Source organism: Leucopleurus acutus (assembly GCF_964270905.1).
Source record: "Leucopleurus acutus genome assembly, chromosome: 5".
NCBI lineage: Eukaryota > Metazoa > Chordata > Mammalia > Artiodactyla > Delphinidae > Leucopleurus > Leucopleurus acutus.
Genome location: NC_139147.1, coordinates 133,997,947 through 134,013,621, shown reverse-complemented (window position 1 = coordinate 134,013,621; position 15,675 = coordinate 133,997,947). Strand labels below are relative to the sequence as shown.

The following is a 15,675-nucleotide window of genomic DNA, read 5'->3' as shown; positions in this document are numbered from 1 at the left end:
TCTCATCTCTGAATTCTTTCTGCTATGAGATAAGAACCTACCCTCTGATAACACTGCTAGATACATATACATAAAAACTCACACAAGTGCACAAGGAGACATGCAAGAATATTCAAAGAAAACTGTTTATAACACTAAAAAGCTTAAAACAACCTAAATGCCAATCACCTAAAGAATGCACAGGTAGGAATTATAAACACCGAATTCAAGATAGTGGTTACCTCTATGGCACAGGGCAGGAGATGTGATGGGGGAAGGAAACATAGGGGTTTCGTTCTATTTGTTAAGTGTTTCTTAAGCTAGCGCTGGACACATGGGTGTGTGTTAATCTCTGTTCTTATTCATGTGTCTGAAAGATGTCATAAATGACATCTTTAAGTATATATAAATATATAAAAAATATATTTAAAAAAATATCAGGACTTCCCTGGTGGTGCAGTGGTTAAGAAACTACCTGCCAATGGAGGGGACATGGGTTTGAGCCCTGGTCTGGGAAGATCCCACATGCCACGGAGCAACTAAGCCCGTGCGCCACAACTACTGAGCCTGTGCTCTAGAGCCCATGAGCCACAACTACTGAGCCCGCGTGCCACAACTACTGAAGCCCGTGTGCCTAGAGCCCATGCTCCGCAACAAGAGAAGCCACCGCAATGAGAAGCCCGCGCACCGCAATGAAAAGTAGCCCCCACTTGCCATAACTAGAGAAAGCTCTCAGGCAGCAACAAAGACCCAACACAGCCAATAAATAAATAAATAGATTAAAAAAAAAAAAAGCTAAAGGAAGGGGCTGTAATGAAAGCTGATGGCAAAACAGAAGAAACAAATGAAAACAGAAAACATTTAAAAACTGATACCATGTTTCATATGTGATGGTTGACCAACCCCTGGGCCACAGGCCACCTCCGAGTGTGGAGTACTTGCATATGGAGAAATACTATGTTATGACTTCTAAGCCATTTGACATAAATCATTTATGTCCTCATAGCAGTTAGTTTACCCATTAAAACATAATTCTGGGGCCTAAGAAGTTACTATAGAAGCTGCCTATTTTAAATCTTTAGCAAGTATATTTTCTCCAGGTATTATTTTGCAACTCTAAGGAAATGACCTGGTTGCCTGGATGTTCTCTTCGCCCAGATGTAAGAAAGCCACCAAATATCTCCCTCATAATCTCAGGTCCAGAGCCCAAAAACACAGTAACCAGTATGCTCTCTGGAGAGCATGTAATCATTACTTTAGCCTTTTCTGTTAAAAAGAAACCTAGACTTACTCCTCCTTTGACCTCTTTCCACGAATAAACAAACAAGGCAAAACAAATAAAATTCCATGCCTACCACCAATGAAAGTAACAAAGAATGTGGTTAACGCTTACAATGTCTGCACAAAAGGCCTTGGGTAAGTTACAAAAGAATCCTGGAATCCTGTCATTGCCGTTGGATTGAAAGCAGTTGCTCCAAGTGCCTGCAAATCTTGGGGTAAGTCTCTCAGCACTTTTGCTGAATCATCAGACCCAAGTGAACCATGGAATGTTGGGCCCTGAACTCAAAGCTGTAAGGTGAAGCAAATTTCAACAGTCTCACCGACTCCCTCTGCTAAAGGGCAGAGTCCAGTCAGTTGAGAATTTGTCCCTTTGCACAATTGGTTATTCTGAATTCAGCGAATTTGTTCCAATTCATAGTTTAGTTTTCTCACTTTATACTGAGTGATTCTGTCAGTGATTCTTTTGGGACAGAAGAACACAGTTCTTCTTTGAACACAAGTCCACATGAACTGACTAACTGCCATCTACATGGTCTGTGCTACTGATGTCAAACCAGCCTTGAACCCATAAATCCAAATTAAGCAACAGTTTTTGGTAACAGGCAATCACACATTTAATTATTAACTCATGCCTCTAGCATGAGTACAGAGCTAGTGGTTCTCAAGTCAGGCTGCAAATCAAATTTAGGTAGCAGCTTTAAAAAAAATACAGGTGCCTAATTTGTCTTAAGATGCTGATTCAGAAGATGTGGGGTAGTGCCCAAGCAACTGTTTGTTTAAAAAGCTTTCCTAGTGATTCTGATGCTTGGGGATAGAAACTGTCATACAGGTACTGATATAAACAATCCCACATGGTACAGAGGTATAGGGTCTATGCTTCTCAAACAGGGACAGGAGATACTGTACCAAGGACTATTCAAAGCCACACAAAGAGCACTGTGCATCTTTCTGGAATGTCATTTTATTTGACAGGTAAATATTTTAAAATGTCATTTGTATTTTGGGTGGTGGTTACATAGGTATATACAACTGTCAAAACTCATTTAAGATCTGTACATTTACGTGTATGTTTACCTCAATAAAAAGATCACTTTTATATTAAAATATGGATAGATTCTGGAATACAATGCAAGATCTGCATTTATTTTCTAGATGAACTCTGAGACTTCAAAGAAATCTCCCTCTTAGATGGACTACCTTAGGCTAGGTCCCCATATCCAAGGGGGCCAGGGTGGGCATTAGGGCTTGAAATTTGAGGGGAAACCTTTTTGGAAGGTCCCACTGGCTTTAGAAATCCTTTCACTTCTAATGCTTTTCATTCATTTTACTACCCATGACCCACTCCTCTCTCTTCTTGTTTTTTTACTTTCCACATATTACTGGTCTTTTTGCTTTAAAACACTCCAGATCGTCAAAAATTTAAAGTTCCATTCTTCCTTACCATTGGCAATTTTGTTTGCTACTGAGCAGATGGTCTAATGACCCTGAGGCCATAGCCTCATAAATCACACATTGTAAGACCATTTTTTCACTCAAAAATGTGTTTTAAAAGGTTCTCGTCCTGTGATAAACCACAATGGACAAGAATATGGAAAAGAAAACGAATTCATATATATGTATAACTGAATCACTTTGCTGTACAGAAGAAATTAACACATTGTAAATCAACTACTGATTTTTTTTTAATCAGTAAACTTTTGTTTAAAAAAAAGGTTCTCAGCTGCAGGAGCTGGTTGTGGTGAGGGACTGACTTTTAAGAATCACAACCCACCCCCCATTTCCTGACTTTGTAAAGACAAGAGTGGAGGGTTATTGGCAAGGGTTAGAGAAAATAACGGTCAAAAGTAACTAGGCTCAAGGGGCTCCTCTTATCTCCTGTGGCCAAAGGGCTTAACAGTGAATAGAGCCCAAGATTGTTAGTCTGAAGCACAGTCTGGTCCAATGGCTCTGGGTAAGTTACTTTATCTCTCGCTTGGGAGATTCCGTGTCCTCCTCTAAGACACGACGCAGAGTACACATCCGCTTACGGATTTAACTGACGGGTATTAATCTTCACGGACTGCAAAGCCACAAAAATATGAGCGTACAAATCAAAAAGCGTGTAAGTCAAATCCTCGAACTTAAGGGACGCGGAAGAATGACCACGCAACCCAAACACGACCTCGCCGTACAACCGGCAGCAACCAGCCATCCGCATCCCAGCAGCCTTTGCGAAACCAGCCCGCAGCCCCCAGAGCCCCGAGGCCAGGGGCGGGGCCGGGAGCGCGCGCCACGTCCCCTTCTGCCCAAGCCCCTAGCCCCCTTCCGCCCGGACTCTGCGTAAGTACCACCCGCCTTACGCAGTCTCGAAATGGCTCCGGGTGGTGGACTAAGGCGACAGGCCTCCGCGGTTCGACCTCTCACCTGCTCGGCACAGGCCTCCGCCTCCAGCTAGTCCCGCCTCCTCCTGACACTCTGCCGGCCGCGAATGGAGGGCCCGGGGAAAGGGCGAGGTTGTGGCAGGAGAGAGAGTGTGTTTACATCTCACCTCACCCCCAACGGGCTGGTTTCAGCCCCGCCTCCTCCTCTCCGCCGTTTAAAGCGGTGGGTCGCCCTCCTCCTCACTCAGAGAAGCGGCCCCACAGTTGGTGTCTCCGGCGTTGGTTTGGCTGAGTGACTTCGCGTCAGCCTGCTGTCCACTGCGAGAGGGCCTCGAACTTCAGGTGGAAGATGTCGGAAAGTAATTTGGCAGAAAGCAGCGACGGACGCGAGACGCTGGTGTCTGGTGCTAAAGTCGTCGCCCAGGCCCTGAAAACACAGGTGTGCTGGACCTTCCTGATTGAAAGGCTCCTACGGCAGCCGACGGGGCCGAGACGTTGTCTTGGAAACGGGAGAGCGGCGGGGGAGGGCAGGGGGGAGCTTTGCTGGAGGTTTTCCTTTTAGCGGCCTCATTTCTCTGTTCTTGGCCCCCAGGATGTGAATTACATGTTTGGCATCGTAGGCATCCCGGTGACCGAAATCGCCCTTGCTGCCCAGGAGGTGGGCATCAGATACATCGGGATGAGGAACGAGCAGGCGGTAAGTATGGACTTGGAGAGCTGAATGCAAGATTGGGGATGAGTAATAATAAAGGCAAATTTTCACTGCGGACAGTCGCCGCTTATCTCGCCTCTAATACTTTACACGTATCAATCACAACAATCCTAGGAGGCAAGAACCATTGTTAATCCTAGTTACAAATGAGAAAAGTGAGACCCAGAGGGGTTAAGAAACTTGCTCAAGGAGGCAGCTGGTATTGGCAGAGCCAGGATTTGAACTTAGGTATTCTGGGTCTGGAGTCCATGCTCTTACAGTATACAGTATTGTATGTACTCTGCCCAGTCTAGAGTGTCAGAATTGGAAGGGACATTTACCTGGTCTGAATCCTGTCCCCTGACCTTCACTCTGTAACTAACGATTATTATGTGTCTGTGTATTATTTGTCCGGTCTGACTTCCCTAGTAGGCTCTGAGCTTCAGGGGGTCACGGATATTAGTTTTTCTTGACACATCTGTATCCCCAGTGTGTAGGTAGAGCCTGCATTTGATAGGAGGTCCGGTAGTACCTGCAAGGTGAATGGGTGAAGGCCAAGTCTCATGTTGTATAGTAGGTGGCTCTGCAAAGTGACAAGTATCACAAATGGTAAAGCCGTGATTGGACTCCAGAGGTGTCCTAAGCCCCAGTCCAGTGCTTATTCCACCTCATTACCTTGCCACCCTTCTCGGAGGCTTATTTGGAAGTACAAGAAAGGAAGTTAGGACATTTTGCCAACCCAGTCTCATTTCTTCCTAAAGGGCATTTAGCATTTTTCCAGATTATCTTGTATTTAATTTAGCACCTTCCTTGTCTTCCTATAGTGAGCTGAAGTGCAGTTTAAAAATAAAAACTAACCATATGAAGGCCATGAAGGAAATTTCAACAAATCTCCAAGGATTGGAAACAAACAGTATATGTGACCTGACCATATGGAAATAAACTGGAATTCAATTACAGAAAGATAGAAAATCCCCAAACATTTGGAAATTCAGTACATTTGAATCCTTTGTAAATATTTGAAAAGATTAATAAAATCAATAACCTTCACGGCAGACTGATTAAGAATAAAAGAGAAAAAATACAAATTACCAGTGTCAGGGGTGAAAAAGGGGATGTCACCATGGACCCTAAATAACCAGTGGGGTGAAGAAGAAATCACAATGGAAAATGGAAAACATTTTGAATTGAATGATGATGAGAAGATGAGATCTCAAACATGTAAGCTATAGCTAAAGCAGTTCTTAGAGGAAATAGTTTTAAATGAATCTATACTTAGTGAAGAAGATCAAAAATCAGTGCTCTAAGCTTACATATTAAGAAGCTAGAAAAAGAAAACCAAGGTAAACCCAAACTGAAAGTAGTAAAATAATAAGTACAAAAGCAGGAATTGGGCTTCCCTGGTGGCACAGTGGTTAATGCAAGGGACACGGGTTTGAGCCCTGGCCCAGGAAGATCCCACATGCCGCAGAGCAAGTAAGCCCACGTGCCACAACTACTGAGCCCGAGCTCTAGAGCCTGCAAGCCACAGCTACTGAGCCCACGTGACACAACTACTGAAGCCTGTGTGCCTACAGCCCGTGCTCCGCAACAAGAGAAGCCACGACAATGAGAAGCCCACGCACTGCAAGGAAGAGTAGCCCCCGCTCACCACAACTAGAGAAAGCCCATGCATGGCAATGAAGACCCAACACAGCCAAAAATAAATAAATTTATTTTTTTAAAAAAAGCAGAAATCAATGGAAGAGAAAACAAAGAAACAATAGAGAAAAATCAACAAATCCAAAAATTTGTTCTTTGAAAAGATTAATAAATTTGGTAAATCCCTAGCAAGACTGATGAAGAATAAAAGAGAAAAAATACAAATTATCAATGTTAGGAATAAAAAAGAGGACATTCCTATTGATCCTGCAGACGTTTAAGCAATTATAAGATGATATTATGAATAAACTAGATGATATGGACAAATTCCTTGAAAAACTAAAAATTAGATTTAGATGCTTAAACCATTATTTAAAATTTACAGGTAGAACATTACTCGTTAGAATGAAAAATGTTCCAATTCCCCCTTACTTGAGAGTGAATTATTATGTACATACTTTATACATGTATAATACTTAATAATACTTACTACTTAATACAATTTAATACTATAAGAGTCCCAAAATGTAAGTCCCAGTGTTTTTTCTTTGTAGGCTTGTTATGCTGCCTCTGCGGTTGGATATCTGACAGGCAGGTAAACTCAAGTCTATGTTTTATCTCAACTTCTTTTTTTAAACTGAGTTATAATTAACATACAGTATTATATTAGTTTTAGGTGTACAGCATAGTGATTCAGTATTTTTATACATTATGAAATGGTCACCACCATAAGACCAGTTCCCATCTATCACCATATAAAGTTGTTAAAATATTATTAACTGTGTTCCTATGCTGTACATTTCATCCCGATGACTTACGTATTTTATAGCTGGCAGTCTGTACCTCTTAATCCCCTTCACCTATTTTATCCATTCCTCCACACACCTCCCCTCTGGCAACCACCAGTTTTTTCTCTGTCTCTGAGTTTATTTTCTGTTCATTGTTTTGTTTTTAAGAGTCCACATATAAGTGAAATCATATGGTGTTTGGTTTTCTCTATCTAACTTATTTCACTAAGCATAATATCCTCCGAGTCCATCCATGTCGACACAGATGGCAAGATTTCATTCTTTTTTATGGCTGAGTAATATTTCAGTGTGTGTGTGTATCAATCACATCTTCTCTATCCATTCATCCATGGATGGGCACTGAGGTTGCTTCCATATCTTGGCTGTTGTAAATAGTGCTGCATGAACATAGGGGTACATATATCTTTCGGAATTAGTGTTTTTGTTTTCTTCTGATAAATACCCAGAGTGGAATTGCTGGATTGTGTGGTAGTTCTATTTTTAGTTTTTTGAGGAACCTCCATACTGTTTTTCACAGTGGCTGCACCAATTTAAAGGCTGTCTTAAATAGAGGTTCTTAAGAAATTACTGTATAAATTGAAAATGGCAAGTTGAATTATATGGAGATACCTTTTCTTCAGTGCTTTAAGCTTAGAAAGTCATCTTGGGTAAAGCTTTCAAGTTCAATTTAAAAACTTGGGGCAGAGCACTACATTTCAGAATTACTTCCTGGCAAAGACCAATTTACATTATATATTTGTTAAGAAAATTTTTAAAAACACTTTTTTTCCATATAGAAATGTACTCAGTAGTCAAAAATTTGCTTCTGTATGCAGTCAACTTGATTTAGCCCAAATATAATAGGAGAAAAGTATAAAGAGGTTAGCGAAATACAGTGTGAGGATGGTAGGTACCTTATTTCTTGCAGGAAGACTGATATAACCTTTTTTATTCTAATTAAAAAAATAGTCTAATAATTGTTTTACAATTGTAGTAAAGATCTATATATCCTGCCTTTGAAGTTCAAGAAGGTGACATTTCACCCTAAAGTGATATGAATCAAGTGTTGCATTTGACCTGCTTTTAATAAAATTAATTCTGTTTTGCTTTTAGGCCGGGAGTTTGCCTTGTTGTTTCTGGCCCAGGTCTCATCCATGCTTTGGGTGGTATGGCAAATGCAAACATGAACTGTTGGTAATTACTTAAAACATTTTCTTAAAAATCTCAATGCATGATTTTACCTAGTGGAGCAACCACTGATCTGTGGTGGGAAGACCAGGGGTCAGGTGCTTAAGGAAATGGCTTAGTGAAAAATTAAGAGAGTTAGGAAGAAAATAAGAAAAAAAACATCAACAGCTCTTTTACCTAGAAAAAAAGACTATTAATATTTTGGAATAAATATGTGTATATTCCATATCTATCTATCTATCTATATATATATATGTGTGTGAATGTATGTATAAGTCTCTTTAAGTGAAGAACTGTTTATCAAAGATCCCAGTTCAATATGCAAGAATGTATTTAATTTTTCACCTTGTCTTGCATAACTAGCAGGACAATTGAAATCTTATATTTATTGAGTTGGCTTTATAAGCAGATTAGTTGCTCTTGCCCTTAATCCCATCTCTGGTTCTTTACTCATAAGATCATGTTAAAGGGGGATATGTTTTGATCAGTTCATAAAATGTTTAAATTTCCTGTGGGAAGGACATTGTTTTCTTTCTTGCCATGTGTTTCCTACTTTTTAGGGTTTGACTTCTTTTCTTTCGTCCTTCCTACACTTTCTCTTTCTTATCTACTTTAGTGTCTGATAATTTTTGAGTAACTTTAACTTTGCTGTATCTTTTTTTTTTCTCCCCAAAGCATAAGAATTTTATTGCTGAGGAATTTTTTTCATTCTGCCATTTCCAAATAGACTCATTTAGGAAAGTGTGACAAAAGTTTTTTTCTTCTCTTAATTTCAAGAATATAGGAAGGGCATAACAATTCATTTTACATCATCACACCCAGAGGTTTAGAATCAGTATCCAAAAGAGGCAAGGGAGAGAGGGGCATGGAGGAAAAATATTTACCACAAATTACAGATTTTTCCAAAATTGAGGAAGTGTTCTCTCACACCAAGTTGTTTCCTAAATCTTTCTAAATTGGCAGTTTTTAAGGGAAAATGTAATTCTCTCTCTTTCTCTCTTTTTTAACATTCATTGAGTGTTTATTATTTATTGGGTACTTGCTGAGTACTTTACATGTTGATCTCATTTGTAATTCTCTTTTAAAAAAATTAATATTTCAGGCCCTTGATTGTGATTGGTGGTTCCTCTGAAAGAAGTCAGGAAACAATGGGGGCCTTCCAGGAGTTTCCTCAGGTACCCAACTCTAAGATCTTCCCTCTATCATTTTAGTAACGTAAGTATACTCCATTAAGATTTATGGAGAAGAAATTAAAACTCCTGTCTGCAAAATAAACAATTAAAATAAAAGTACCTGAGATATTTTAAAGGTAATTTTCCTCAACTACAAGAAACTCTCAATGTGGTTATTAAGAAAGCTTAGGCTCTGTTTAGGAGCAATCTTCCAAGAAATACACCTTTTTGACAGAAATTTAAACTCTGAAAATAATCTCTTCAAAGAGTCAAGAAAATGCAGGAATAAAAATGGTTTGGGACTATCAGACTTTGAGGAAGAGAAAAGTTGAGAGGAAAACTCCTACTCACACCTGTGGGACTAAGACTACCAACTGTTAAGTACATTTTATATCAAAAAATATTAAGAGAAACAGTTTCTATTGAATATACAATGGTTCAAAGTACATTAAACAGTGAAAAATTAACGCTACTGAATTTATGTCAAACAGCATAACAACAAAATATATAACAGGAAAACTGGCAGAAATGTAAAAATAGATTATTATTGTAATGAGATATAACAGATGAAGTTGTGTATTCCTGGCTTTAGAATTTCTGGGTCCAAGGATATACTTACTTACATTTTTAGGAGACATTGTCAACTTCCCTTCCTATTTATATTCTCACCAGAGTTTATGAGAGTGCCTGTTTTCTTGTATTATGATAGATGCTGGGTATTATCTAACTTTTTTATTTTTGCCAATCTAAGAAATGAAAATTGTGTCTTGTTTTGATTTTCTTCCTGAATCACACCAAGGCAGAGATTTGGTTGTACTTTGAATAGGCTTTTTTTTTTTTTTTAAAGAAGATGTTGGGGGTACGAGTTTATTAATTAATTAATTTATTTTTGGCTGTGTTGGGTCTTCGTTTCTGTGCGAGGGCTTTCTCTAGTTGTGGTGAGCGGGGGCCACTTTTCATGGCGGTGCGTGGGTCTCTCACTATCGCGGCCTCTCTTGTTCCGGAGCACAGGCTCCAGACGCGCAGGCTCAGTAGTTGTGGCTCACAGGCCTAGTTGCTCTGCGGCATGTGGGATCCTCCCAGATCAGGGCTCGAACCCGCGTCCCCTGCATTAGCAGGCAGATTCTCAACCACTGCACCACCAGGGAAGCCCCTGAATAGGCTTTTAAGAAGCAATCTAGGTAATGCATTTTTCTCCATCTTGCCTCTAAACATAATAGAAAGTAATGGATTAACATTTTGTCATCTTTCAGAAGAGTAATATGATACATGAGCTGAATTTTAAGTGATTTTCTTTTCGCATATAGGTTGAAGCTTGTAGATTATATAGCAAGTTCTCTGCCCGGCCAAGTAGCATAGAAGCTATTCCCTCTATTATCGAAAAGGTACAGTATTTAATTACAAGCTCTCCAAGTCAGCTGGTTTTTCTCAATTGCTTATTACCTGTGTTACTTTTATTCTCCATAGAATGAGTAGCAATTTGGAATATATTCAGGCAGTTAGCAATGATACTGATAAATAGCTATGTACATTTTAATATTCACTGTCATTAACTTAATTAAAGAAACCGATAAAATAAATTATTTTGGAAAAAATTTCCCCTCTAGTTCAGTTTTTAAAATTTTTTTAAATTATGGAAAAATAAAAAGAAGGATGTAATGAAACCCTGGGTACCCTTTCTCTTATACTTTTGCAAGATTATTTTTGAAAATAATACTTATATTATTAAGTATTATTACTTAAATTTTTGAAAATTAGTACTTATTACTTAAATTATTTAAGTATTATTACTTAAATTTACTTTAAGTTTTTGAAAATTAGTACTTCTATTAGTATTAATGTGAGACCATCTCTTAGTTGATTAAACAGCATATTATAAGTTAGTTTTATATGTGAAGTTTAAGCTGTTTCAAAAACCATGTGTTATAGAAACCATTTGATACATGTTACAACATCACAGTTTCTGAAACCTTTGCTAAATCATTAGGATTAGGAAGCAGGTGAAAGTAATGTTATAAAGTAAAGACTTGGAAGGCAGAACCTAGTAGATAATTTCTAGGACTAAAGTGTAATAGAAAATGAATTTTAAAGCCCTAAGTGTGTATTTTTTTCTTATCTCTCCCCTTTTAAACAAAAATATCTTTTAAAATATATAGAATCAATAGAGGACATTTCAATGTAATTAAAATTGGTTACTTCTAAGGATGTTGCATCAACTAAGGATGTTGAGAAAAATCAAAATAGTGTTCATTTCACAATTTTAAATTACCTTTGAGTGAAATGTGATAGTAAGGATTGAGATTTTTAAAATATTTTCTTCCATTTGTAATGAACTTAGGCAGTGAGAAGCAGTATTTATGGTCGTCCAGGTGCTTGCTATGTTGACATACCTGCAGATTTTGTGAACCTCCAGGTGAATGTGAACTCTATAAGGTGAGTAATAGTTAACTGGAGTTCTTTCTTAATTGTGTTACCATAATGCTTACCTTTTAAAAAGAATTTACCTAGCAGTTTATAAGTTAATCTTCAATTTGTCTTAACTTTTGAAGATTTAGTAATTAAACTGAATCCTGGCCAAAGGGCTTAATTCTCTTAATTAAAATGGCATTATTTAGGAATTATTTTGGGGTTTAATTACTAAATCAAATACTTGGAGCTTCCCAAACTCCTCATTTGAAATTATTCTTTCAGTAACCATAAAAAACTAATCCTCATGTAGTATGGTTACTTAGAGTCTTCATGGTATAAACCAAGAGATGAAGTGACTATTGAAAAATAGTAATTTTCAAATAGTTCTAGTAAGAACTCAGCATAAAAAATTTCAGTCTGTCTCTGTGATTTAAAAATATTTCAACACCAGATGTTACTATGATTTGCCAAGTTCCCCGATTCCATAAATAAACACTGAGTGAACAATAAGTACAACAAACTGGTATCTAAGTCACTCCTGGTAAGGATGGGTACTTGGGTTACTGCATCACCCTGAGTACCATTTAGCGCATTCCTGCTGTCATGGACCTAGTGACTACAGAGAGGCAGTGGGCATTTCTGTTCACTCAGGATACTAAGTAGAGGTTTCCATTTGGGAGAGTCAGACAAAAAGGACATCTATTCTTCATAATACCTGAACATGACAATCAAAATAATATTATTGGGTTTGGGGGGAGATGTGCCTTAGGTAAGTTAACTCTGTAAGCCTTCTTTAAAATTTTTGTAAAGATTTGGATGTCCTTTTTTGGTATTATATGCCCAAGTTTTGTACAGTATGATGTTTATTAATTAGGATAAATGAACTAAAACACTGAGGAGTTGGTGTCTAGAAACACTTAACTATGACAGTTTTAATATTTCTTTTACTAATGCATATTGTGATACTAAAATATTGACTTACTCAGTGAGTGGAAATATAGTGAGGTAGTTAAAAGCATGGACTTTGGAGACAGAAAAACCGATTTCAATCCAGTCTTTGCCACATGCCATCTGGGGACCCCAGGCAAGTTACCTACTTTTTGAGTTTTTTTTTTTTTTCACAGTAGTGAAACAGAGATAATGGTAATACCTAATCTCATTATTTTGAAAATTAAATAAGGATAAATGGCACATAGTAGGTATGAAATATTAACTTTTAGTATGTTTTTTTATTATTACTACAACAACAACTACTACCACAGTGTGAAGCCATTAATTCAGATTTCCTGTCAGTGAATTGCTCCTTTGGTTGTTAAATGATCTTAGGGAATAAATATTAATTTACCAGGTATGATAAGGATATTATGGTTATATGGGAGAAAGTCCTTATCTTTTAATTTTTAAGTCTTGCTGTGGTAATCTACTGTCAAATGGTTTAGGAAGAAATGGTATATGTATATTTATGCCTGTATGTGTGAGGCAAATGTGGTAAAATATTAGTAGTTGAATTTACAGGGTGGGCATATGGAGTTTATCATACTATTTTTTCTACCTTTTTCTGTATTTGATATTTTCACAATAAAAAAGTTTAAAAGTTGGCCTCCTAATTAACAGAGCTCTTTATTTCCAGGTACGTGGAGTGCTGCATGCCACCTCCTGTTAGTATGGCAGAAAGCTCTGCTGTATGTATGGCAGCATCTGTTATTAGGAATGCCAAACAGCCCCTTCTTATCATCGGGAAAGGTAGCATTGAATGGAACTCTAAATCTTGCTAGGCTTTCAAAAGAATGCTGATTCTGTTTAGAAATTGTCTTCATTATTTATTAGCATTGGCTCTAATGTTTGAAATTGGAATAAAAATTCTCTTTATTCATTTAGCATTATTTATTAGTTCTGAAATCAGAATTATTCTAGAATACCTGGAATATCACCTATTACATTTCTTTCTTTTTTTGTGAATTTATTTAGTTTATTTATTTTTAGCTGCGTTGGGTCTTCGTTGCTGAATGTGGGCTTTCTCTAGTTGTGTCGAGTGGGGGCTACTCTTCATTGTGGTGTACAGGCTTCTCATTGTGGTGGCTTCTCTAGTTGCAGATCATGGGCTCTTGGTGCACGGGCTTCAGTAGTTCTGGCACGTGGGCTCAGTAGTTGTGGCTTGTGGGCTCTAGGCACACAGGCTTAACTGGTTGTGGCACACGGGCTTAGTTGCTCCTTGGCATGTGGGATCTTCCCAGACCAGGGATCGAACCCGTGTACCCTGCATTGGCAGGCGGATTCTTAACCACTGCACCACCAGGGAAGTCCCTATTACATTTCTTATGAATAAAATGTGTTTCTTTCCATTATGAAGATTACACATGAATATTATTAAAAATTTGGAAAATCCAGTAGATTAGAAAGAAGAAATCCCTTCATCCAAAGAAGATCATTTTAACATGTAGTACTTTTGTATTCCTTTTTGCATGTATATTTTATACCTTGTGATCATACTGTATAGACAGTTTTTTATTTATTTTTTTGTGTGGTATGCGGGCCTCTCACTGTTGTGGGCTCTCCCGTTGTGGAGAACAGGCTCCAGACGCGCAGGCTCAGCGGCCATGGCTCACGGGCCTAGCCGCTCCGCGGCATGTGGGATCTTCCCGGACCGGGACACGAACCCGTGTCCCCTGCATCGGCAGATGGACTCTCAACCGCTGCGCCACCAGGGAAGCCCTAGACAGTTTTTTTTAAAGTATACAATCTAATATCTTTTGGTATGTTTACAAAGTTGTGCATCCATCACCACAATCAATTTTAGAATATTGTTATTACCCTCCCCCAAATCCCACATCCCTTAGCTGTCACCCCAAACCTCCTTAGCCCTCTGCCCCAGGCAACCGTGAATCTATTTTCTGTCTCTATAGATTTGCCTATTTGGACACTTCTTTTAAATAGAATCATAATGTATGGTCCTTTGTGACTGACCTTTTTGATTTAGCGTAATGTTTTCAAGGTTCATCCACGTTGTAGCATGTATCAGTACATCATTTCTTTTTATTGCTGAATAATAATGATAATATATTTACTATAATTATATATAATATAATAAATATAATTCATAGTTATTATTGTTATTATTCCATTGTATGGACATACCACATTTAATTTAATCCATTCATAGTTGATGGACATTCGGGATGTTTCCACTTTTGAACTACTGTGAAAAATGTTGCTATGAACATTCATGTACAAATGTTTGTGTGGATGTATGTTTTCAGTTCTCTTCAGTACGTACCTAGGAGTGGGATTGCTGGGTCAAATGGCCACTCTATTAGACAGTTTCGTATTATACTTAATTCATTTAATGTTAGAATAACATGTTCTCATGGTCTTAAATTTTCTTCCCAAATATAATTTTTAATGTCCATTCATATATATACTAATACTTCACTGGCAAATATTTAAATCTTTGCCAGTTTTTGTTTGTGTTTAGAATAGCTGCAACAGACTCGTTTGTACTTAAAGCTTTCTCCATATTTAGGATATAAGATAGATTCCCAGAAAGAAAATTAATTAAGTTAAAATGTATTCATATTTTAAGCCCTTTGGAACATATTGTCCAATTGCTTTCTCCCAAGGTATTGTACCAGTTTATACACATGTCAGCAATTTATTATAGTATCCATTATATGTTCTAGACCTAAAGGGGCTATGAATCATCTATGACCATGCTAGTCATTTATCAACTACAGGAGATAACTACATAGAAATTAAAAACAGTTTTAGTAAAAATGGTGGACAACAGAAAAAAATTGAAGTCAGAGCTGAGTTGTGTACAGCTATGTGATATATTAGCTCTGTGACCCTGGCAAAAACTGCTTTGAGTCTCAGTTACCTCACTTGTAAAATAGAGATTAGCTACCTCAACAGTACTGTTAAAATTAAACAACAAAATAATAGAAAGAGCTCAGTGGATGCTAGTTTTTGTACTTCCTTTAACCACCATTTAATGAGTCCTTATGATAAGGCAGGGATTATAGAAAACATTTGTGGGATATATAGAGAAATAATGGTTCCTACTTATAAGTAGACAGACCTGGTCACAAATAAGTGGGGTGTGTGTAGAGAGCTGAGGTGGATTCCCAGGGGAAGCAGCAACAATGTTCTTGTGTAGGTGGTGTGGAAAG

At 37.9% G+C, this 15,675-nt stretch overlaps 2 protein-coding genes across 5 annotated transcripts in view; one reads left to right on the top strand and one right to left on the bottom strand.

Annotated features, from left to right (window-relative positions):
* BTD (biotinidase) overlaps positions 1–3,752 on the bottom strand; it is a 56,397-nt gene extending 52,645 nt beyond the window's left edge. Inside the window, exon 1 of one of the 3 annotated variants that reach the window (XM_082840097.1) lies at positions 3,664–3,752. Coding sequence is in view for 1 of the 3 variants with exons in the window: in XM_082840093.1 (XP_082696219.1) it covers positions 1,373–1,428 (56 nt within the window). In the remaining 2 variants the exon portion in view is untranslated. Of the gene's footprint in view, positions 1–1,372; positions 1,435–3,599; positions 3,616–3,663 lie in introns of those variants that run through there. The other 2 variants (XM_082840096.1, XM_082840093.1) reach the window with 2 other exon arrangements.
* A 112-nt stretch (positions 3,753–3,864) lies between these two features.
* Positions 3,865–15,675, top strand: part of HACL1 (2-hydroxyacyl-CoA lyase 1) — a 41,217-nt gene continuing 29,406 nt past the window's right edge. Inside the window, exons 1-8 of one of the 2 annotated variants that reach the window (XM_082840086.1) lie at positions 3,865–4,059; positions 4,213–4,317; positions 6,507–6,547; positions 7,854–7,934; positions 9,031–9,103; positions 10,408–10,485; positions 11,439–11,533; positions 13,140–13,252. In XM_082840086.1, coding sequence (XP_082696212.1) covers positions 3,970–4,059; positions 4,213–4,317; positions 6,507–6,547; positions 7,854–7,934; positions 9,031–9,103; positions 10,408–10,485; positions 11,439–11,533; positions 13,140–13,252 — 676 coding nt within the window. In that variant the 5' untranslated portion in view covers positions 3,865–3,969. The remainder of the gene's footprint in view (positions 4,060–4,212; positions 4,318–6,506; positions 6,548–7,853; positions 7,935–9,030; positions 9,104–10,407; positions 10,486–11,438; positions 11,534–13,139; positions 13,253–15,675) is intronic. The other variant, XM_082840087.1, reaches the window with a different exon arrangement.